We start from the raw sequence: 21990 nt of genomic DNA on the forward strand, positions 1-21990 counted from the left end.
GTGGATAACGCTACTGCGCATGAGCAAGCGTGAGTTCAAAGGCCTCCTTCGGTGGTTGTTGGGAAATACTGGTTCCAGGCGTGGTGTGTGGCCGTGAATGCAGCAGCTAGCAAAGATCACATACTATAAAATAAAATGTATAGGAAAGAAAATAATCTGAAAGAATGTAAACGCCTCTTTATGGCGGAAAAAGAGCAGAGAAAGCTGCCGCTTTACCTGAAAGACTTTACTGAGGGAATAGCGTGCCCGCCCTTTTATACAGTCATTGGTTGCTTCCTGGTGTTGCTGCACAGGCTCTCGGTGTCCCCGATTCAGTTTGCAGCAGTAATCCTGTCTTTATTGTTGGAGTGTGAACGGAGAAAGAAGAAAGATCCAGGGAGACGACCGCTGGTAAACTGGCGCCCTGTCTCTGTATCTTGACACGTATACATATATGTATGTATGCAGCAGATTGTGTCTTCTGCAAGCCGAAAGAGCCCGTGTTATTTACTACATTGCAGAAGTTATAATAATACAATAAAAATAATGATAATAATGTGCAGCTGTTGTGTTAATTGATTAATGATTCAGTCTGTTCAGACAAACGTATGCTGGTTTTAGTTTCCAAAATTGTTCATTTTTGCTCTTTAATTAGGCTAATGTGAAAGTAGTCAACAGATCTGTTGAGTAGACGAACAAATTAAATTTATGATGACTGACAGAGCAATTAAAATCTCAAAACCAAAAATTAAATTTGCTAGAAAATGAACCAAAGAATGTACGCTGCCTATATATTAAGACTGTATCTGTAATGTGTATGCACACTTGGAGTCTCTGGTTGTTATGATTTTGCTTGACTATGTTTGTTTCTTCTCAGCAGGTGTGTATATAATGTCAGCTGTGGCTAACACATTTGAAAATGTGAAAGCAGTTATTCTATCAGCCCATAAAAACACAACATCAACGGACAAGGTCTCCTTTTACAACTCCTGGGCAGAGAACTATGATCAGGTGAGATAACCTTACCTTTTATATTTTACTAATACTTGCTGATTTTTATTATTAGCCACATCACTGCCTATATGGCTTGTTTTTCTATTCTAGTTCCTTGTAGTTTACATGCTTAAATGTTATCTGTATTGTTATAATTTTAGGCACTAGTGTTACATTTGTCACTCTGTTGTTTTGTATGGTATAACCTTTAGTCTACTGTAATTTTTTAGCAATGTTTGACACGTACTAATCTTTTGGATGGATATCTAATGGATAATAGTGAAAATATTGGTACTTTTTTCCAGGTCAATAAAATAAATTGTTAGCACAGTGCAATTTTATTATAAGAAGAATATGCATCTGAAAATACAATGTTGTGAAATTTATCGTTACATATGTAATATAAAGTAAAAGAGTACAAATTACAGTTCTATAGGATTTATCTGATGGAACAATGTTATGTATGTGTTTCATACATAATTAATGGGTAACTGTTCATGTTTTTGAGTAGGATGTGGCTGTCCTGGATTACCGTGCACCAACTCTGGCAGCAAACTGCATCTCTTCCCATTTCAGTGGAGATCGTGAAGGTGCCGTCGTATTGGATGTGGCCTGTGGTACAGGACTGGTGGCCACACAGGTAAAATAGAAAAAGAACACATGGCCTCAGGGAGAAACTGTAAATCTGCAGTCTTAATGAAGTGATTTGCAATTTAATATCTGACAAATCCTTTTTTGAAAACATTGTTGATATTTGATCTTTTTCAGTCTTAATAAATGTCTAGAAATTTCTTATAATGTAGTGACCTTTTCTTTCTTGATTCTACAACTTAATAACTATGTGTCTGATAACAACCTAAACATGTTGCACAGTTGAAGAAACTTGGATTTGGAAAGTTTGTGGGGGTAGATGGAAGCAAAGCTATGTTGGAGTTGGCAAGACAGAGCGGGTTGTACCAGGATTCGAAGCAGATCATGCTGGGAGAGGAGCCACTGCCTATCCAGTGGGGTATTTAAAGCTTTATTATTATTTTATCCAAGTCATTAATTACTGTGTAATTAAATTTTCGGTTCTCAGGTAAGATGCTTTTAATTAGTGCTTGTGTGTCTCTATTTTTCAGAGCTATTTTAAAATTATCGCATTTCAAGTGATTGTTTTCACGTTTTTATTGTTATGAAATCTAAAATCATAATTTTAAAAAGTAAAAGAATTACTGTTATTGTCATATGATATTATTTATCTTTATATTTTATACAACAACTGTTATTGCTTTCCTATGTCATTGTCATTCTCTGTACTCATATTAGGAAATTGTCCTTATTTCTGCTCAAGATAATTTTTATATGTTGTTAAATTATAAATTTAATTGGCTCAAGAGTTGGCAGTTCATCCTGTAATCGGAAGGTTGCCGGTTCGAGCCCCGGCTCTGACAGTCTCAGTCGTTGTGTCCTTGGGCAAGACACTTCACCCGTTGCCTACTGGTGGTGGTCAGAGGGCCCGGTGGCACCAGTGTCCGGCAGCCTCGCTTCTGTCAGTGCGCCCCAGGGCAGCTGTGGCTACAATATAGCTTGTCATCATCAGTGTGTAAATGTGTGTGAATGGGTGGATGACTGAATGTAGTGTAAAGCGCTTTGGGGTCCATAGGGACTAAGTAAAGCGCTATACAAATACGGGCCATTTACCATTTATAAGGACATGCTTTCATGTTAAAAGATTATGCCCATCTTTTAAGTCCAAGCCTTATCCTTATTAAACCACTAATTCCCCTTTTCTACCTTTTGCAGTAGATTCGTTTGATGTGGTTGTGATTGTTGGAGGACTAAGTCTTGGTCATGTCCCTCCTGCTGTGGTCAGAGATCTGTGCAAGTCCACCAAACCAGGTGTGAATATGTTTTTGTTGTATTTTTGTTGTTGTTGTTCCAGTGCTGTCTCACCTACAGTTTCCCATCACTTTACTGAAGATGAGCTCTCATCACTTACTGCACTATCATCTCTTTCCACCAGGTGGCTACATTTGCATGACTACCAGAAGTAACCAGGACAATCTGGAATACAAAGGCTTTCTTGACTCTGAGCTCAGGCAGATGGAGAACGAGGGGCTTTGGACTTGTGTGGAGGTCACAGAGGTGGAAAATTGGGAGAGAGCTGTGTCGGAGCACGAGGATGGCTACATATCTGGCGCTGTATATCTCTACAAGAAACTATAATTATACATATATCACAAAAGTGTATGGTGGTTTAAAATCACACCAGCAAAGGTGCAAAATAGACTTATTAGAGAAGAAACAAAAACTGGATAAAATTGACGTAAGATTAAAAAGGAAGGCTTGATTTTTGCATTTGCAGAATTAAGTAGGCTCAAAGATGGAAAGCTGCTTTCAACCAAATGAGTATCTTGCAACTGAGTAACAGGTTTTTCCTTATTGAAAGTAAATGAACCATTTTCTAAATAAGTGGTTGTATAACTTGCGTCTGTAACTGTGTCTCTTGTGCATTAATATCTGACATCCACTAATAAGTGAGTTTATGAGGTTACATTTTCTAATTCAGTGATTCAGTTGGCTCAGATGTTAGGTTATCCCCTTTGTGCTTAAAACTTTATTAACTTTATTTGCTATTTGTTTTAAATTTTAAAACTAATCAAGTCGATGAGAAATTGGACAATTATGCTTCTGTACACCACCACAGTGGATTTTATGTTAAGCAACCAAGATGAAGTGTAGATGTTTTACCAATGACATACAACCAGTGTTCATATCCTTGTGAGACCCAGCCTATCCATCTGTTCCATTCCATTCATCCAGTAGTGGACACAAATCACAAAAAAAGTTAAACTAAACCTTTTTTTTCCTCCTTTCCTCCTTTCTTTTTTATCCTCCTCCTCTGGAGGATAAAACATGGATTCTTCAGACCTGATTCTTAGTCTAGAAAGCTAGAAAGACTTAATTTCATTCACCCAAGGACTAACAATATATTTAAATGTTCTTTTCAAATGTTACATTGTATTAGACTAAAGACAAACAAAAGAATGCAATAAAAATGTAAGTGTGAGCCTAGAGTGTATGAATTGTCTATAGAGCAAAAAAAAAAAAAAAAAAGACATGCAGGCATCCATCACACACAGAGAGAAGGGGCAGGTAGAAGGTGGGGGAGCCAGAGACGAAGAAAAGGACAACAGGTGGCAGTGTAAGCAAGCTCGAACCATACCGCATTTTGTGAAGGACAAAACAGCAATGTGTATGAAATGTTTAAAAAAAAACAAACAAAAAAAACCACGTTTAAAGTGTCACTCAGTATTCCTGCTGGTCCATTTATGCAGAAAATTTCACATCTTTGTCTCTGATATAGCAGTGCTGCTCTGCATGCACTATCTGCGTGCACTATCCATCTGTAGGCTCTGGCTGGATGACTGCTTATCAGTCACCCATTTTGTTATTGGTCATATTTCTCTCTGGGTTTATCGCAGTGCATTATGAGCTGAAGAGATCTTTGGAATAAAAAGAAAATAACATATAAGTCATTTGCTACCTTTTGCCCTAATAGTAAGTCCTAATTTTGCTCTTTCTCTTGGGTGTGTGGATGTTTAATTGTTCGACAATGTCAAGGCTGTGAAATTGTCTGCTGGCTGTCAGGTTTTGCATGATGCAAAGTTGATTTAAGGTCAGTTTACATATGTAGATTATCTTGTTTTCAATCACACTTTCCTTCACCTCTGCAGAATTTTGTGATGTGGTTAAGATTTCTTGAGCTCTTAGTTTTAGTCACATTTCTGTTGCTGTCATGAGAAAGCTGTGCAATGTCAACAGACCTGGTAAAATCCAGTTTAGCCACTTTTTGTTTTTTGTTTTAATCATACTGAATTTTCAGCACTTTCATGCAAATGTTGCTTGAGGGAAAATCTGTAATACAAAATATGATCACTCCTAATCATGTTTCCTGCTTTCTGCAGAAAAAGGTTACCAGGTTACCTTCTGTTACCACCAGATAGATACATTTGCATGGCCTACTGAAATCACCATGACAATCGTCAATGCAAAACCATGTGAGCTGAAGCTGAGGAGTAAGAAGAGCTCTGGGAAGGCAAGAGGATGGGTGCTTATCTGGTGATGTGTAGAGTAGTGCAATGCTTTTGTAGTACAGTGTAGATTATACAAGTGAAGTCATATCAGGTCTTAAAACATGCTTTAAGACATGCTTGCAACAGGCATAACCTTAGAGAAAGCTTTTGTACATGACACAACATGACAGATGCATATTTCTATTTAAGGAACTGCATTTTGGGCAGCTCAAAATATCACTAAGTAATTAAAACAACATGCATGATCACATGATACGAGCATGATTCACTGAAACTAAATGTTGAATCCTCAACAAACACACAATGCTTCCTCTTTTAACACTGCACACCTGCCTGTAACTTTACTTTCTGCCAAACCAGTTTGTCCTGTGGCTTTTAATTGCCAGGAACAGGACTGAGAGTCCAGGGGGATTCTAAAAGGCCCTTTTCCACCTCGTGCCTCACATTATGTAAAAATTAGCTGGATACTTTTCAGATCAGCTCACAGTCATTTATTGAACAGCAAATGCAAAAGTATCAGTCAACATAGTGCAATGACATTTCACTGTGCCAAATGGCATGATCATTAAAATAACAAAATAACAAAACTTTGTATTTTCAATAATTGAATTTCTTCATAGAGATATTCACCAAAGAGCACATTTAATAATGTAATGCTTTCAATTAATGTATAATATATAATGTGTATGTGTCTAATAAAATATGTGTCTACTCGAAGGTAAAACCCTGCTGCCCATTTTAAACGAGAACTTTAAAAGTCTGAGGTAAACACCAAAAAAAAAAAAAAAAAAAAAAAAAAAAAATATATATATATATATATATATATATATATATATATATATATATATATATATATATATCTGGTAGCAAATTAATGTTTCACATTTACAGTAACAGAGTTTAAATAGGAATTTGTTAGAAGTTAATTTGTCGCATTCTTCACACATTTCTTTGTCATGTTGATAAATGTACTCCTGAACTTTTCTATCTCATCCTTTAAAAAGGAAGCATCATGGAGTATATTTATACCCAAATAAAGTCAGTACACACTCACAAACAAAGAAAAGGCAACTTATAAATAGCAGTATAGTAAACTGTCTTTTGTGCCAACATAAGTACACATATTTAATTATATGTAATTATATTATAAGTATGTCTTTGGTGGATTTGAGGATAAATCTTCCCCGTCACTCTTAACTGATAAGGTGTCCATTTCTGCTTCTTTCAGCTGAGACTTTGTAGATGGTACATCACTGTGTTTCGATTTTGTCGAGTCTGCCTTTTTCAGTTGTGACTTTGTTGAAGGTGCCCATGATTTCTCTGACTCCTCTTTTGAGCCCTGCTCAGACATATACTGATAGGATGGAGGCCTTGGGTACTGCTGGGGCTTTGAAGTCACTCCCTCATAGCCATGAGGCCTGGGGTAGTCCACTCCAACAGGCAGTGACTTTGCTGATGGCGCCCTGCTGCGATGAGAACCCCCCAGGTTGGACCCGTTGTAGGAGCGAACCACCTGGTAACGCACAGACGTCCTCTTCTCTGTGTCATGGTCTTTTATGGGGCGTGCGGAGCTGATGAATAAACCGCCTCCCAGAACAAGCAAAACAGATGCTCCCCAGCCAATGTAAAGACAGGCACCAATCTCCCTCTTCTGAGCATCACTGTAGGCACTGTAGAAGTTCTTCACTAAAGCCCCAGCCACCCAAGATGTAGGAATCAAACAGAACAGACCTGCAGCCATCAACATTGCTCCTGCCACAACAGCCACCTTGCCCTTTGCCCCATTTCCAGTTTCATCCAAGAAGCGGGTGCACTTTCCTCCAACAAAGGCCATAATAAGTCCTGCTGCACCTACAGTGATTGAAATGACAGTGAGAGCTCTGGCAGCCTGCATGTCACCACTGAGGGCAAGGAGGGACTCGTAAGGTTTACACTGCATCTGACCTGTGCTTTGGACCACGCAGGCCATCCAAATACCCTCCCAGAAAATCTGGGAGGTGACGATGGAGGTGCCCACAAAGGACGAGACCCTCCACATTGGCAGTAAGCAGATGACAATGACCCCTGCCCAACCGAGGAGGCAGAGGCCACTAGCAAACATCTGCATCCCCATCGAGGCCATAATGTAGGTCTGGAGAAAAAAAAATCTTTTTTGTAAAATCCTTGCAGAGTTTTAAAAGGTGACTTGCTGCGTTTCTTGATTTCTGCTGAGTCTCTTTTGCATTTGCTTGTCTTTTCCTCTGGTTGCTCTTCTCTTGTATCTTTCTGTGAGTGTTTCTTTGTCAGTCCTTCTCAACATGTGCGTACTGTGCGTACTTTTTCTTGCTACTGTTGCAGTGTTGTAAACTATGTATGTCAGGAGAGCCTAGTCTGTTGCAGTTGTTGTCCTGCCTACAGTTTTTTGCTACTGGGATCGAGGCGTGTCTTACTTAAGCCTCACTTCATTTGTTTACAGCATATGTCCCTCCCCTTTTGTACCATGCCTTTCTGCCTCTTCCTTCTTTACTTTTTACTTAAGCACCTGAGAGCATTCGTTCTTTTTTGTCACCTGAGCAGATGCCTATGTGGTACTGAACAGGTGTAGACAGTGCCACACCTACTCTGTAGAAAAAATAAAGGACTGGAAGTTGACAGAGAGAGAGAGAGAGAGAGAGAGAGAGAGAGAGAGAAAGAAAATGAATAGGCAATGACATCACCCTCGCTCATTATCTTTGCCTCATGAGAACATTTTGTAAACAACAGCTATGAAGTAGGCAGAAGAGACAGGTATAAACCAACGCCTACCAATGGTCTGTTCTGATGTTAATCTGTCACATACAATACCTCTGCGAAAATGCTGCATTTGATTACCAGGTGATTTAATTTGATTAAGAACTTAATACATGTGTTAGGTCAGAGGCCTCTTCACGCAGCTAATGTATTTGAATAATGTGCGCATGCAGAGTATGTGAAACAGAAGGAGGGTGGAAAGTTTCCTGGGAGAGGACAGGACAGAAGTTTCACTTGAATAGCACACAGTGCAGAAAAACCTGTTCGAAATATGCAAAACCCCCGTACCACACAAGAGAACACACACTTATGTAAACTTGTGTGGCAGAAAATGAAACCTTTTTATCAAGCTCGAAATCATTTTTAATCTCTATGACTTATAAAGGTTAGACTTTACAGGGGCTATAAATTATTTTCGGAATTAATTTTATGGTTAAGCCTGATACAACACAGTGCATTTAATTTGAAATCTTTTTAAGGTTTACCTATTTGAACAGAGATATTTTGTGTAGATAAGCTCATGTATTGTAATTTGTACCACTGTGAATGACTTTTCCCCCCTTGTTTCCTCAGAAACAGAAACTATGCACGGTTTTAATGATTAAGCTGATTCAGGAAAACACATTTGAACATTCTTTGAGTCTAACTGTCCTGGCCTTGCCAGTCCCCTAGACATCATAGAGGACGCGGGTAAGAGCTCGATGATGGCTAAGCTAATGTACATTATGGACAACACCTTTCACCCCCTGCATACAACTGTGGAGTCCCTGTGCAGCTCCTTCAGCAGTAGATTGTTACTACCGTGGTGTAAGATGAAGAGCTATCACAGGTGCTTCAACAGAGAGCACAGTACCCACACAGGATACGTACTTTTTAAGTGTATTACATGTGTATTACTATCGGTCCCACTGCACATTATGTACATATAAAAAATTGGGGTATATGTTACTGTATATACTACATATCTACATAGTATAGTAGTTTTTGCAAATTTGCAAATTAAAAAACAATTTTTTAATTCACTTTTTCTTTCTGTCCCTTGTGCTACTGTAACAAGGAAATTTCCTTCGTGTGGGACTAAATAAAGTCTCTTCCTATGTATAATTAGCTCAACTTTATATCTACTGTCTGAGACAATAAGGATTTTAAAGGAACTGAAACACTGGTTTAATGTGCGTTCACTAAAAATGCTACACATTATTTTTTTTTAAAATGTTTTTTAACATCAGATACAAAGAGCCAAGTTTTCAGTGATGTATTTAAGAATATTTTTTATCCTGATTTTGGTGTTTAATTCAGAAATCCACAAAACTAAATAAAGAAATGAACACATACTAAATAGCATTACATAAATGCTAGCATCCAGTGTCTGTTTTTCAGGCTCTTTGATGAGAAGGAAATGTCCCAAAACCGGTTTGTAAAGATTCTTTCAAGGACACTCGCAAAACCAGATCTTCTGTTTGAATTTCTTTACTGTTTGTCACTAGTGTGACTCATCTTATGATGAAATAAAAAAAAAAAACACAAGCAATGTCACATGCACATTTAATACAATTTTATTGACATACAGTCATCCATAATACATATATATATGTACATATATATATATATATATATATATATATATATATATATATATATATATATATATGTATCCATCAGTATTCCACTAGTTTAACAGAGAAAGCAGTCAAAAAATGAGGTCTAGAGTTACAAGGGTGTTAATACGGATTTACAATGGTTTTAATTAAACAAGCATCAGATTTCAGACATAACCCTGAAAGAAAGTATCCCATATTGATATAAAAAAGAACAGAAAATAAAAATGTAAAAAAATCTCTGGCGGTAGAAAACATAAAAACAACAGATATATTCAAAAACAGGCTGAAAATACTGTATGTGTGTATATTTTGAAGAAAAAAAGCTTAAGTTACACAGTCTCACTCTAAACATTTCGACTTATTTTAATCACAGACATTGTAATTCTAAAAGGTGGACTCTTTAAGCTATCCAGCAGAATGCTCGCTATCTAAACATATTCCTTATGACTATCAATAGAGCGAGCCTTGGAGTACCTAACGTCATAATCCGTGGCATTGTTGGGGGGACAAGAGCTACAGAGCAGGCCCCCTCCCAGGATCAGAACCCCTGCAGTTCCCCAGCCGATGTACAGAGATGCTCCCAGCTCTCTCTTCTGTGCAGCAATCAGGGTAGGGTTGTAGAAATCACGAATGACGGTGTTAGCGGTCCAGCAGACTGGAATAAGCACCAAGAGGCCGGCAATGATGAAGACAATTCCAGCAGCTACTGCCACTCTGCTCTTTTGCACTTCGTCTTCGACAAAATTTGTGCACTTGCCTCCAACCACCGCAAGCAGAATCCCAAAAACTCCAGCGATGATGGCGATGACAGTGAGTGCTCTGGCAGCCTGCAGCTCTTGAGCTAATTCTAGCATAGAATCATAGACCTTGCACTGCATCTGGCCTGTACTCTGGGTCACACAGCTCATCCACAGACCCTCCCAGATGACCTGAGAAGTGACGATGTTGGCACCAATGAAAGCGGTGACTCGCCATTGTGGGAGTCCACAGGTGATGATCGACCCAAGAAAGCCGATGACTCCCAAAAATAAACCAACAAGCTGTCCACAACCAGCAACCATGTTGATCCTGTCAAAGAAAAAAGATTGAGCGTCCTTGAGAGCTTTGTGTGTGAAACAAAAGTTCAGCAGGTAGTTGTTTCAGCTGATCACTCAGAGAAGAAGCTGACTGTGAGTTCCTTGCTCAGTGGTTAAAATTTTAAAGGAGGTGACAGAGGAGGTGTTTTTCTAGTGCTGTATGCAAGGTCAAACAGGTTTGTGAAGAAATGTCACCCAACCAGCTTTTTTCAACACTTGTAGAAAAGATAGCAGTTTCATGTACATAACAAAGGCCAATATAATGGGAAAAAAACACCAAAAAACACCAAAACGAGTTACACAGAAATACAGACTGCCACCAATGTCATCAATTTTTTATTTTCTGTGAAACAATAAAATGAATATTTTGAACTGGCATATTTATGAGAACACTAGTCACTTGGGTGATACTAAATACCAAACAGGGATTTACCAAATGAACAATGCTAGAAAAATGATGCACATGACTTTCAGAGTGAGCTCATTGTCAACCGATACCTGTAGCTCATAGGTTAATAGATGTCAATAGATGTAGGTGTTTCTACACTGAAACTGTCTGTTCTTGTGACTGAGTGAGATGAAAAATTGCATTTATCGAGCTCAGCTGTGCTTTAAAGAGTGCTTTAAAGTGTATCTATGAATCACACACACTTACAGCCGAATCCCTTAGGGTTGCCATACAAGGTCCTGACCTCCTTAGGTTGGAGGACCCAAAACACCCCCAAAAAACAAATGTCATACAGTACCAAATCTACATTTGTGGAAAGAAAATTAGAAGCTTTTGATTTCCCTTTATGGAATTGTATGAAAAATAGACTTGCTAATTAGTAAGGAAAAATAGATGGTTTGAATGCCATTTCATTCTTTTCTTTTTTTTCTTAATACATTTATAATATAATATTTTGTCATGAAATCAATATCCTTAGTATCCTTATTTTCCTATTATATTGTTTTATGTACTTTAATAATGAAGGCTTGTGGAGCAAGGCCACTATTGACTCACAAAGTGCTCACCCAGACTAAAAAACAGGAAGTTTTAGTGCACAGGCATATTAATAGATAAAGACACAGAAAAGAGAAACTTTCCATATAAGCAATGTTTGAAACAGTGTGTGACGTGTGTCACGTCTGAAGTACAGAAATAATACCATATAAGACAAATGTTGAGCTAAAAATGTTAGAGCTCTTGCAACTGGCGTTTGAGCTGTGCAGGGGTCTCTCTTCCGGAAGATGATTGAATAAAAAGAAATATAAATGTTTTAACACACTATGAGTCAGTTTTCTCTGTTCTATCATGGGGACAAAAGAATCTGGGTTAATATTTGGTGTTTCCGCTCGGTTCGTCATGCAACAGAGAGAACAAATGTGGCCGAAGGTTGGATCTGATATGAGGCGAACAGGAGACCAGTCTAAAAAGATTTAAAGGTAGGCACAAACCTGTTAAATAAGCAAATTTGTGCAAATGGGCTGAATTATAAATTATCTGGTCGCTGAGTAGGTGATCTTAACTATCAAATTGGCTCAGTAGTGGTAAAACTGAATTCTTGAGAATAAAGTAAAATTTTGAAGTAATGAAAAGCTTTGACGTAAGAATAATGAAACTTTGAGAAAAAGACAGTACTGAGATAAAAGTAACATGAGATGTTATGAGGAAATAAGAGAGAAAAGAGACCAATGTGTGATTAAAGAATAAGAGAATATAAGAGTTATTGGTCAGTTTATGGTTCAACAAGCGTTAGTCATGGAGTTGAAGAACTTCCCCCTTTGTAAAGACGTTTACTAAGATTTTACTCAGGTGTCGCTGCTGAGATTTGTGGCCTCAGGATCAGAAGATCATTTTAAGATACACTTATTTGTGAGTAAAAAGAGTAATTTTGGACGAGGAAGCCCGACAGAAAACACCTGGTTCTGTCAGGATGTTTAAGTGACACAGAATTTCAGAAAATCGAGTCAGAAATGGTTTTGTGGCTCTTGGTAAACTGATTTTGAAGGAAAATCAGTGTTTATTGTGCTGAAGTAACAGATCCAGTGCAGTCTGAAGGGAAGAATCAGCTGTACAATTCTGAGTGTGCAGCGTTGTTGATATTAACCCAACTATGAACATGTGGATGAACATCACAATGGACATTTACAGAATGCAGAAAATGACAGCAGATGTGAACTACAAGAGGGACCTGTTTGTATCACGATGGAAGAAATGGAAAAAACGCAGGCAAGTTTTTGCTTTTGCTTTAGATTTTGACTTTGTTAACTACTAGAAGACTAGAGGAAATATTAGTTACATTAATGGAAACAAAAACGCACTCCCTACATTTATTTATTTACTTTTCTTTCCTTTTTCTTTTTCCTTATGTATTTTTTATTTATTTGTTTGTTGTTTCCTGTTTTGCTTCTTTTTCTTTTCTTCTTCTTCTTTCATTCTTATTGTATGGATATTTCAGTTGTTTAAATATAGAAAAAAAAAAGAAAAAATATATGTACTGACAGATAGCTGAAGTTGATGGTATTATATAGTGATTCCAAAAATGTCAATAAAAAAATAAAAAATAACAGATCTGGCGTGGTCTGAGGAAAAGAAATAAATCGGTGAATGGTTGATATACTTACATGAATTTTGGTGGATCTGCTGAGGTCCAGAAGAATAATCAATGCGGACTGTGTTGGTTTGGATGTTGATAAATGATCCAGGAAGAATTGCACTGGGTCTGTGTGTGTGTTGTTGCTGAGTAACAACATGTGCAGTTAAAAATTGGGCGCTGTTCCTTCCTCTTTTTAGTTTCAAAACACGAAGGGTTTTGGTTTCATTTTAAGGTTGGATTATGAATTACTGTGTGAGGAACGGTTTCACTTTTGACTAGGGAAATAATATGCTTACTTTTGGGTCTATGAAAATTGAATTACAGTGGGAAGGGGATCTTCTGAAGGCGCAGGTTGTTTGCTACTGTGAGACAGTGGAGAGAACTTACGAAGTTACCTTCTTTCACCAAGTAAGAGTGGAAGATCTCGTAACATTCTGGTGGAGATGCCGGGGTAAAAAGAGTGAGCTCGGACGAGGAAGTCCGAGAAAAAGACACCTTGAGTTGAGCAATGTGTTTAACTGACTCAGGATTTTAGAGAATCGAGTCAGTTGTGGTCTTGAGTTTTAATGGTAAATTAAATTTGAAGGAATTGATTTTAAAGGAAAATCAATGTTTACCATGTTGAAGTAATTCTGAAGATATTACTAGATGTGCTGTGACACAAGTGAAGAATCAGTTGTGTACATGAGGATACACAATTGTGTTGATATTGATGGATCGGCTGCGGTCCATCTGATAAGTTAATGCTGGGTGCACTGAGACAAGAAACTGTTTTTAAATCATCACTGGCAGCAGTGATATGTGCTGAAGATTACTGGACCCGTTGAGGTCCATTTGATGAAGTTCTTGGGCAGATAAATGACAGAAACAGTTTTCAAGTGTGCAGAGAATTTAAAAAAAACCCCGAACTTGCAGGTTCTCCGTAGTCGGCGCACTGTGTGGACTTATATCAGAGTTATAAGACCAAAGGTTACACACACAGTTCTTGGGTGTGAGTTACTTCCTCTTTTAATTTTAAACTGTGACACAGGTGTTCATTGAACTAGAACTTCAGCAGTGAATGAGACAGGATTTAGATTAGGTCTAGTTCTGGTAAAGTAAAAGATTATGTTCAAAGTTTTATGCCCTGGAGGCCAAGAGTTGTATATAGAGAAGAACATGACTTAGAAAAGGACATTTAAGGTCACATTTTGTCTAAGATGGGGAGAATTGTCCCATATGAGTTTATTTCTCTTCTCTTTTAAGAGGACATACGCACTTAACTGGGTGCGGTCTACTTCCTCTTTCTGATTCTAAAAAGCATGTTTGATAAAATACTCTTAGGAAAGCATATTTTGAGTGATTCTAAGTGTGTGAATGTTGTGAGTACTGGATTTGAGTGATTCTGTGTGATTTGTACAAAATAATAAATAAGTAATAATAACACTACGTAGGTTCATAGCAGAGTGCGGGAAAAAGAGTCTGAGAGAAGAGAGTGTGTGTGTGTGCGTCAAACAGCAAGTCTGAATATAGCTTGTGAGCTGGTGAGAGACGTTGCAACATGAAAACAGAGGAATTAGAGACTGAATGTCTTAAGAAAAAGTAATAAAATTATATTAATTACATGTTTTAGTGTGTCAATACAGGTGGACTCTTCTCAACCTAAACACATGGGTACAGCGGCAAAAGGATAGATTAACAGAATTGGGATGAGAAACAGGCCAGGCTTTGGCTTAAAATTTTTACAGTTTGATCTCTCAAACCATTCTGAATTGAGCTGTTAGGAGAAGATCTCTGTCTGTTTTTATGCTTATATCTTATATCTTACCCTGGGTGTGTTTAATAAAATTAAAAGTGTTGCGCACACACATAAAGAGCATTGAGATTAAGTAAATAAAGATTAAGTAAAGGTAATATAAAGACTAGAGCCCAGAACATGATATGGTGAAACAACTTTGAATGATAAAAGGAACATTAGATGAACACAGTAGATTAGCGGGTTGTGTAGCAGAGAGAGGCTTTTTGTTTTCTATCCTTTACAGGTGAAAATTTCATGACCACAGCGACCACAGGGGTCGCGAGAATCCTGGAAGCCCGAGAACGAATGGAACCAACCAGAGAAAGGAGAAGAACAGAGCACAAAGACACCTAGTTGTTTACATTGCAAAGAAGATCAAAAGCTTGTTAGACACAGGTTATAATGGGAGCATGAAAGTAATGAGAGGGACTTTAGGAATAGTTGCAGGATTTTTAAATCAAATTCAAATTCAAATTTTATTTGTCACGTACACAGTCATACACAGTACGATATGTAGTGAAATGCTTGGACAACTGCTCGTGACCTAAAGAAAACAAAAAAGGAAAAGGCTATGAATAAGATAGGAAATAAATATGAAAAATTAAAAAGGGTAAATTTAACTAGGAAGGAATAAAATATAAATTAAGGTTAAAAATGAAATAACTGTACAACACACTGGGAAAGAATAAGATAAAATATATAAATTAAATTGAAAATAAAATAACTGTACAACAAAATACACAATACACAATATAGAACTATATAAGAATGTATGAACAAAATACACAAGAAGTATAAATAAATATATACACAATAACAGCAGCATATACACAATAATAGCAGCAGTGATTTAAGTGATGAAGTGAAAACAATGTCCAGAATGTCCAGTGTGTGTGTAAGAACTATATGTGTGGGTCAGTACTGTGTGGTGGTGTGATTGTGATTGAGAGACCGTATCGCCTTCGGGAAGAAGCTCCTCCTCAGTCTCTCTGTGTTGGTCTTCAGGGAGCGGAATCGCTTTCCTGACCTCAACAGAGAGAACAGTCTGTTGTTGGGATGGCTGAGGTCCTTCACGATCTTCCTGGCCTTGGTCCAGCACCGCCTGCTGTAGATTGAGTGCAGGTCAGGGAGCTTGGAGCGGATGGTGCGCTCAGCTGATCACACAACCCTCTGTAGAGCTCGTCTGTCCTGCATGGTGCTGTTCCCAAACCAGGGTAAGATGTTTCCCGTCAGGATGCTCTCTATGGTGCACGAGTAAAAGTTCCTGAGCACCTTGGAGGGCAGTTGGAAGTCTCTCAAGCGTCTGAGGTGGTAGAGACGCTGACGGGCCTTTTTCACCACGGAGTTGATGTGACAGGACCATGACAGGTCCTGCGTGATGTGAACTCCGAGGTATTTGAAGCTGTCCACTCTCTCCACTGGGCATTCGTTGATGACAGGGGTCTGGTAGTTCCTCTCCTGCTTAGTGCTGAAGTCCACTATCAGCTCCTTTGTCTTACTGACGTTTAGAAGGAGGTTGTTCCTCTGGCACCAGTTCTCCAGATTCCTAATCTCCTTCAGGTAGGCCGTCTCGTTGTTATCAGAGATCAGGCCCACCACGACGGTGTCGTCAGCAAACTTGATGATGGTGGTGGAGCTGGTAGTGGCCACGCAGTCATATGTGTACAGAGAGTACAGCAGGGGGCTCAGAACACACCCCTGGGGGGCTCCAGTGCTGAGAGTGGTGGAGGCTGAGACATGTCCGCCCATCCTTACTGCCTGTGGTCTGCCAGTTAGGAAGTTGGAGATCCACTGACACATAGATGAGCTGAGTCCCAGATGCTCCAGCTTGGTGGTGAGTGTGGAGGGAATTATGGTGTTAAATGCAGAGCTGTAGTCTATGAAGAGCATTTTAACATAATTCCCCCTTCTAGTGTCCAAGTGAGTGAGTGATGTGTGGAGGAGATGAGAGATGGCATCGTCTGTGGAACGATTTGGACGGTAAGCGAACTGTAGTGGGTCCAGTGTGTCTGGTAGTGAAGAAATGATGAAGTCTCTGACCAGGCGTTCAAAGCACTTCATCACTACTGAGGTGAGGGCTACAGGGCGATAGTCATTGAGAGAAGCAGGGTGGGGTTTCTTCGGGACAGAAACAATGATGGACTCTTTGAAGCATGTGGGGATCACCGACTGAGATAAAGAGATGTTGAATATCTCAGTGAACACAGGAGCTAGCTGGTATGCGCAGTCTCTTAGGATACGACCTGGGATGCCGTCTGGTCCTGCTGCTTTCCCGGTGTTCACTCTCTTGAAGGCTCTCCTTACTTCATGCTCGGAGATGACGAGCACGTTTCCGGTGCTGGCAGTATCTTCCTGTCTGCAGCCGTTAGCGCCGCTAGCATTAGCATCGTTGGAGTCCTTAGCTGCAGCCTCGAAGCGAGCATAGAAAGTGTTCAGCTCGTCTGCCAGAGTCACGGCCGCGTTCGTCATACCGGTTGTTGGTGCTTTATAGTCCGTTATTGTCCTTAGTCCCCGCCACAGGCTCCTAGAGTCACTCTGTTGGAGTTGTGACTCTAGTTTCCTCCCGTAGCGCTGCTTCGCCTCTTTCACCGCCCTCCGCACGTTATATGACGCGGCTTTGTACGGGTCCATGTCCCCCGTCGTGAGTCCCGTGTTGTAGGCAGCGGTGCGGGATCTCAGAGCGTCGCGGATGGTTTTATCCACCCACGGCTTCTGGTTGGGAAACGTTGTGATAGTCTTTGTCTCCACGGTATCATCCGCTAGTTTCCCGATGAATCCCACAACCGCTTCCGTAAACACGTTGACATCATCGTCGGAGCTGTTTCTGAACATGCCCCAGTCTACGTCATCGAGTGTGTCCTGTAACGCGGCCACCGATTGATCCGTCCAGCGCGCGACCTTCCTCTGAACCGGAACTTCCTGTTTCAGCCTTTGTTTGTATTTTGGCATGAGGAAGATGGCGGCGTGATCAGATTTGCCAAACGGAGGGCGGGATTGTGCCTTGTAGCCGTCCTTGACCGTAGTGTAGCAGTGGTCCAGTGTCCTTTCACCCCTGGTGGGGCAGGTGATGTGTTGATAAAAGTTCGGCGCTGCGCGTTTGAGGTTGGCGCTATTAAAGTCCCCCGTCACAATAAGCGCAGCGTCCCGGTGTTGTGTCTGGTGCTGTGTGAGTGCCTCATGCAGCTCGCATAAGGCGGTGACCGTGTCCGCTTGTGGTGGAATATAAACGGCACTTATAATGACCGATGTAAATTCCCGAGGTAGATAAAAAGGACGACACATGATGGACAGTAGTTCCAGATTTGGTGTGCAGGAGCGTGTGAGAGGAACAACGTTCGCACTGTTGCACCAGTTGTTGTTCACCATTAAACACACGCCGCCTCCCCTTGACTTCCCCGAGTCCCGTGTCCTGTCCATGCGGTGAACCGAGAAGAACTCGGCCGGCTGGATGGCGTGGTCCGGCACCGCTGGGTTCAGCCATGTCTCGGTGAAGCAGAGGAGATTGCAGTCCCGAATGTCTCTCTGGAACTTTATCCTGGCCCTGAGGTCGTCAAGCTTGTTCTCCAGTGACTGGACGTTGGCGAGCAGGATGCTAGGCAGAGGTGTGCGGTGTGCACGAGCTCTCAGCCTGTTCCTGACGCCGGCTCGCTTCCCTCTAGGCCGCCGCTTCCCTTTGTTCTCCCTCAAGATCTCACTCGGCCAGCTCGGATCCGGTGTTAAAAACTTCGAATTGTGAGTACATTGTATACCAATAGAAACAAGAGTGTCACTGTCATACCTAATGTACCCAATGGTGATGATTTTGCCGATTTAGAAACTAAGAAAACTAACTTAAAAAGCAAAGACAAAGAAAAAGTGGTCGGAGCAGTCGTGACGGCAGCCGACCTCACCGGCGCCATCTTTATCTTTATCTTTTATGTTATGTAAATTGCCCAAACACAGTGTTCAGGCTGGATATGTGCTACCCGTTAAAGCGGGCGAAGAAACCAGGCCTAAGTTTTAAAGATGAAATAACTCTATAGAGGATGTTTCCAAAGGTTGACAAAATAATCTAGGACCTTTTACCAGAAAAGCTAATTGTATCTTTTGGAGTTTACAGTGTGCACTGAGGGAAGTCAGGAGTGGTTTTAAACTAGTTGAAAAGGGGGTGTAGGAAGTAGATTTAGGGCAGCTCACAGCCCGGCGTAAATGTAAGGTGCTGTCACACAGCTTGATTTATTTGTTTGATTTATTTTTATGACAAAAATAATAAGGAAACATTGAAAACATACAACCCGTTGAGGGGACAGATAGGGTTGGGCAATTGAAAGGTTTTGTTTTATTTAGCATAATTTCTTTTGTTATATTTTAGCTTTTAACATGGAACACGCCTCTCTGGAGCTTCTCTCCTGATGCTACCCCGCCAAAAACCCATCTCCATGGAGACTGTGTCAGCTCCCAAACAGACAAATACAAACTAAAAGCGAGCAAACAAACAAACAAACCATCACAGCTCTTCACAACTTAAACATAAACAATCACAAAGAAAGATCAATACATACATCTGAACTAAAGAGTAAAACAGTGAAATGTGGATTATTAAATATTAGGTTTCTCTCCTCAAAGTCTCTGTTATCTCACCCCAACCGGTCGCAGCAGATGGCCCCGCCCCTCCCTGAGCCTGGTTCTGCCGGAGGTTTCTTCCTGTTAAAAGGGAGTTTTTCCTTCCCGCTATCGCCAAAGTGCTTGCTCACAGGGGGTCATATGATTGTTGGGTTTTTCTCTATACCTATTAAGCGCCTTGAGGCGACTTTTGTTGTGATTTGGCGCTATATAAATAAAATTGAATTGGATTGAATTGAAGTAAACTTAATGGGATAAATTACAAAGGAGCTGAAAGGTCAAATAAAATGCAATTTAGGAAAACAACAGCAAATAGAAAAAAAACGATGCAATAGAATAGAAAACACAACTTAACCGAATAGAATATCATAGAAATTGTAAAAAACAATCTCACAAAACACAATAGCTGTTAGTCATCATATTGGAAGAGTAGAGAAACCATTTGATGTGAATGAACTTGCTGCTTGTGGAATCGAAACGTCTGACCCCACAAATGATCCCTTGCACCACATATGCAGGTTACATGTATTGACAAATGAGAGCTTGTCTTTTGCAATTTAGCTTTCTGAAGTAGCTTTCTATGTATTTCCTCTAGGCCAAATTATTAAGCGCTATAAATATATCTCCTATCATCTCTATGCTGACGACATCCAACTATACTGTTCCTTCAAAATGTCTCAGTTTTATAAATTGTCTAATTTAAGTAATTGTCTGACAGAAATCAACAAATGGTTATATGACAATTTTCTCCAACTAAACTCTGATAAAACAGAAACTCTAATTATTGCTCCAGACCATATGGTCCCAGAAATTAGACAGCATATCAGCTTCTTAGACCCTTACGTAAAATCAAGCCTTAGAAATCTCGGTGTCTTATTTGACAGCTCGATGTCGCTCGAGCAGCATTCTAAGCAGCTAGTCCGAAACTGTTTTTATCATTTACGGAATATTTCTAAACTCAGACTAATGGTATCAAAGCTTGAACTTGAGATGATTATTCATGCTTTTATTTCTTCTCGTTTAGACTATTGTAATGGCCTTTTTACTTGTTTTAACAAATCAGCCTTAAATCGTCTTCAGACTGTGCAGAATGCTGCAGCACGTCTCTTAACAGGCACCAAGAGAAGATCGCATATCACTCCAGTCTTGGCCTCCCTTCACTGGTTGCCTGTAAATTTTAGGTTTCAGTTTAAAATTTTAGTTCTAACCTTTAGGGCCCTGCATGGTCAGGCTCCTCAATATTTATCTGACCTGCTGAAATCACATACATCTTCTCGGGCTTTAAGGTCATTAGATCAGAGACTGCTGGTGGTACCACGCACTCGTTTTAAAACTCGTGGTGATCGGGCCTTTCAGACTGTGGCACCACGGTTGTGGAATTCTCTCCCACTGTCTCTTCGCTGCACGGACTCCATTGATTCTTTTAAGAAACAGCTGAAGACATTTTTATTTAGAAAAGCATTTGATTAATTTCTTCTTATGCTGTTTTTATAGTTTTATAGTTTTACATTGTTTTACTTACTGTTATATTGTTTTTATATTCCCATTTTCTGTGTTGTAAAGCACTTTGTGATTTTTATCTGTGAAAAGCGCTATATAAATAAATTTTACTTACTTACTTACTTACATAACAAAAGAATTCCTAAAATGTAAATATAGTCTTCAAAGATGTTGTTTGTGAGCCATCTGTAAATATAAAATGAATATCCAAACACTTCTAAGCTACAAATGGAAATGGTTTATATAGAGTGTGCAGTGTCTGAGAGAAACTTATGTTCTCTAATTTAAAGTTTAAGAAAATAATGAAGAATAGAAATAAATTCTGGACTTATCACAGAAAGTACAAATATGCAGTGAATATATCAGTTTCTTAAGATAGAATATACCTTTTAAAGTTGTACCGCTTTAAATTTCTGCTCTGCATGAATATGTTCTTTAAAACAAACACAATTACCTGCATACATTTTTGTTACATCTGCTAATTATCTCATGCAACTAGTACCTCAGGCATTCTCTTGCTTAACCCCTGCAAAACATAAAGGCAGACTATGGACTACACAGTTAAATGTGCTAAACATTTTAGAGGAGTTGTAGCCAAAAATTTCAGTTGAGTGCAATTAACTGTTGACATATATGATGAAAATAGAGCTTCAAAGGATGAAATCACCAAGACTGAATGTTGTGGGCCGGAGAAAGCATCCAAAATGAAATGTCTTTAAGAAACACTTTTCTTTCCTAGCTCCTTATATGGACTCAACAGTTAACTCTCTACTCTCTACCACATATCAGCGTCTCTCGGGGAAGCAGAGTGTGCCTTTATCAGGACAAGCTGCACAATAACAGAGTGCTGAACCACGTGCATGCTAACATGACTGATTAACACTTTCAAAACAAGAAGTCAGTTTTTGGCTATCAAGCACATTACAGACACATGTCCAACTACTTCAGAAAGCTAAATTGCAAAAGACAAGCTCTCATTTGTCAAAAACTGCCTCATAAATTGCAACGAAACATTGGGAGACTGGACAAGGTAGT

The 21990-nt window shown here is 39.5% G+C and overlaps 3 protein-coding genes across 6 annotated transcripts; 1 reads left to right on the forward strand and 2 right to left on the reverse strand.

The window, feature by feature from the left end:
• The first annotated feature begins 4 nt into the window (after positions 1–4).
• Positions 5–4900, forward strand: mettl27 (methyltransferase like 27). Of its 4 annotated transcripts, none has more exons than XM_076889268.1 (6): positions 5–29; positions 860–990; positions 1484–1612; positions 1846–1981; positions 2758–2853; positions 2978–4900. In XM_076889268.1, exons 1-6 carry the CDS (start codon positions 20–22, stop codon positions 3178–3180), a joined length of 705 nt encoding a protein of 234 aa, XP_076745383.1. In that variant the 5' UTR covers positions 5–19; the 3' UTR covers positions 3181–4900. The 4 variants fall into 4 exon arrangements, with proteins under 4 accessions (XP_076745383.1, XP_004550240.1, XP_004550242.1 ...); XM_004550183.6 differs by lacking the exon at positions 5–29 and adding an exon at positions 88–435; XM_004550185.6 differs by lacking the exon at positions 5–29 and adding an exon at positions 88–390 and having other exon boundaries at positions 857–990.
• Positions 4901–5883: 983 nt separating this feature from the next.
• Positions 5884–7453, reverse strand: LOC101464691 (claudin-4-like). The gene has a single exon (XM_004550186.2). The coding sequence runs from the start codon at positions 7171–7173 to the stop codon at positions 6196–6198; it is 978 nt and encodes a 325-aa protein (XP_004550243.2). The 5' UTR covers positions 7174–7453; the 3' UTR covers positions 5884–6195.
• A 2018-nt stretch (positions 7454–9471) lies between these two features.
• On the reverse strand, positions 9472–13205 carry LOC101464975 (claudin-4). Its single transcript, XM_004550187.4, has 2 exons — positions 13105–13205; positions 9472–10489 (listed from the first exon to the last, which is right to left on the reverse strand). Coding segments are annotated over exons 1-2 (642 nt in total). The 5' UTR covers positions 13107–13205; the 3' UTR covers positions 9472–9849.
• Between the last annotated feature and the right edge of the window lie 8785 nt (positions 13206–21990).

Source organism: Maylandia zebra, linkage group LG10 (assembly GCF_041146795.1).
Source record: "Maylandia zebra isolate NMK-2024a linkage group LG10, Mzebra_GT3a, whole genome shotgun sequence".
Classification (NCBI taxonomy): Eukaryota; Metazoa; Chordata; class Actinopteri; order Cichliformes; family Cichlidae; genus Maylandia; species Maylandia zebra.

What these genes read in the sequence shown, in the direction of transcription:
- mettl27 (XM_076889268.1), top strand. An exon ending in GGGCAGAGAACTATGATCAG is followed by an intron (nt 991 to 1,483) that starts GTGAGATAACCT and finishes GTTTTTGAGTAG; the next exon opens with GATGTGGCTGTCCTGGATTA. An exon ending in CAGGACTGGTGGCCACACAG is followed by an intron (nt 1,613 to 1,845) that starts GTAAAATAGAAA and finishes CATGTTGCACAG; the next exon opens with TTGAAGAAACTTGGATTTGG.
- LOC101464691 (XM_004550186.2), bottom strand. Translation starts at nt 7,173, where the DNA reads ATGGCCTCGATGGGGATGCAGATGTTTGCTAGTGGCCTCTGCCTCCTC.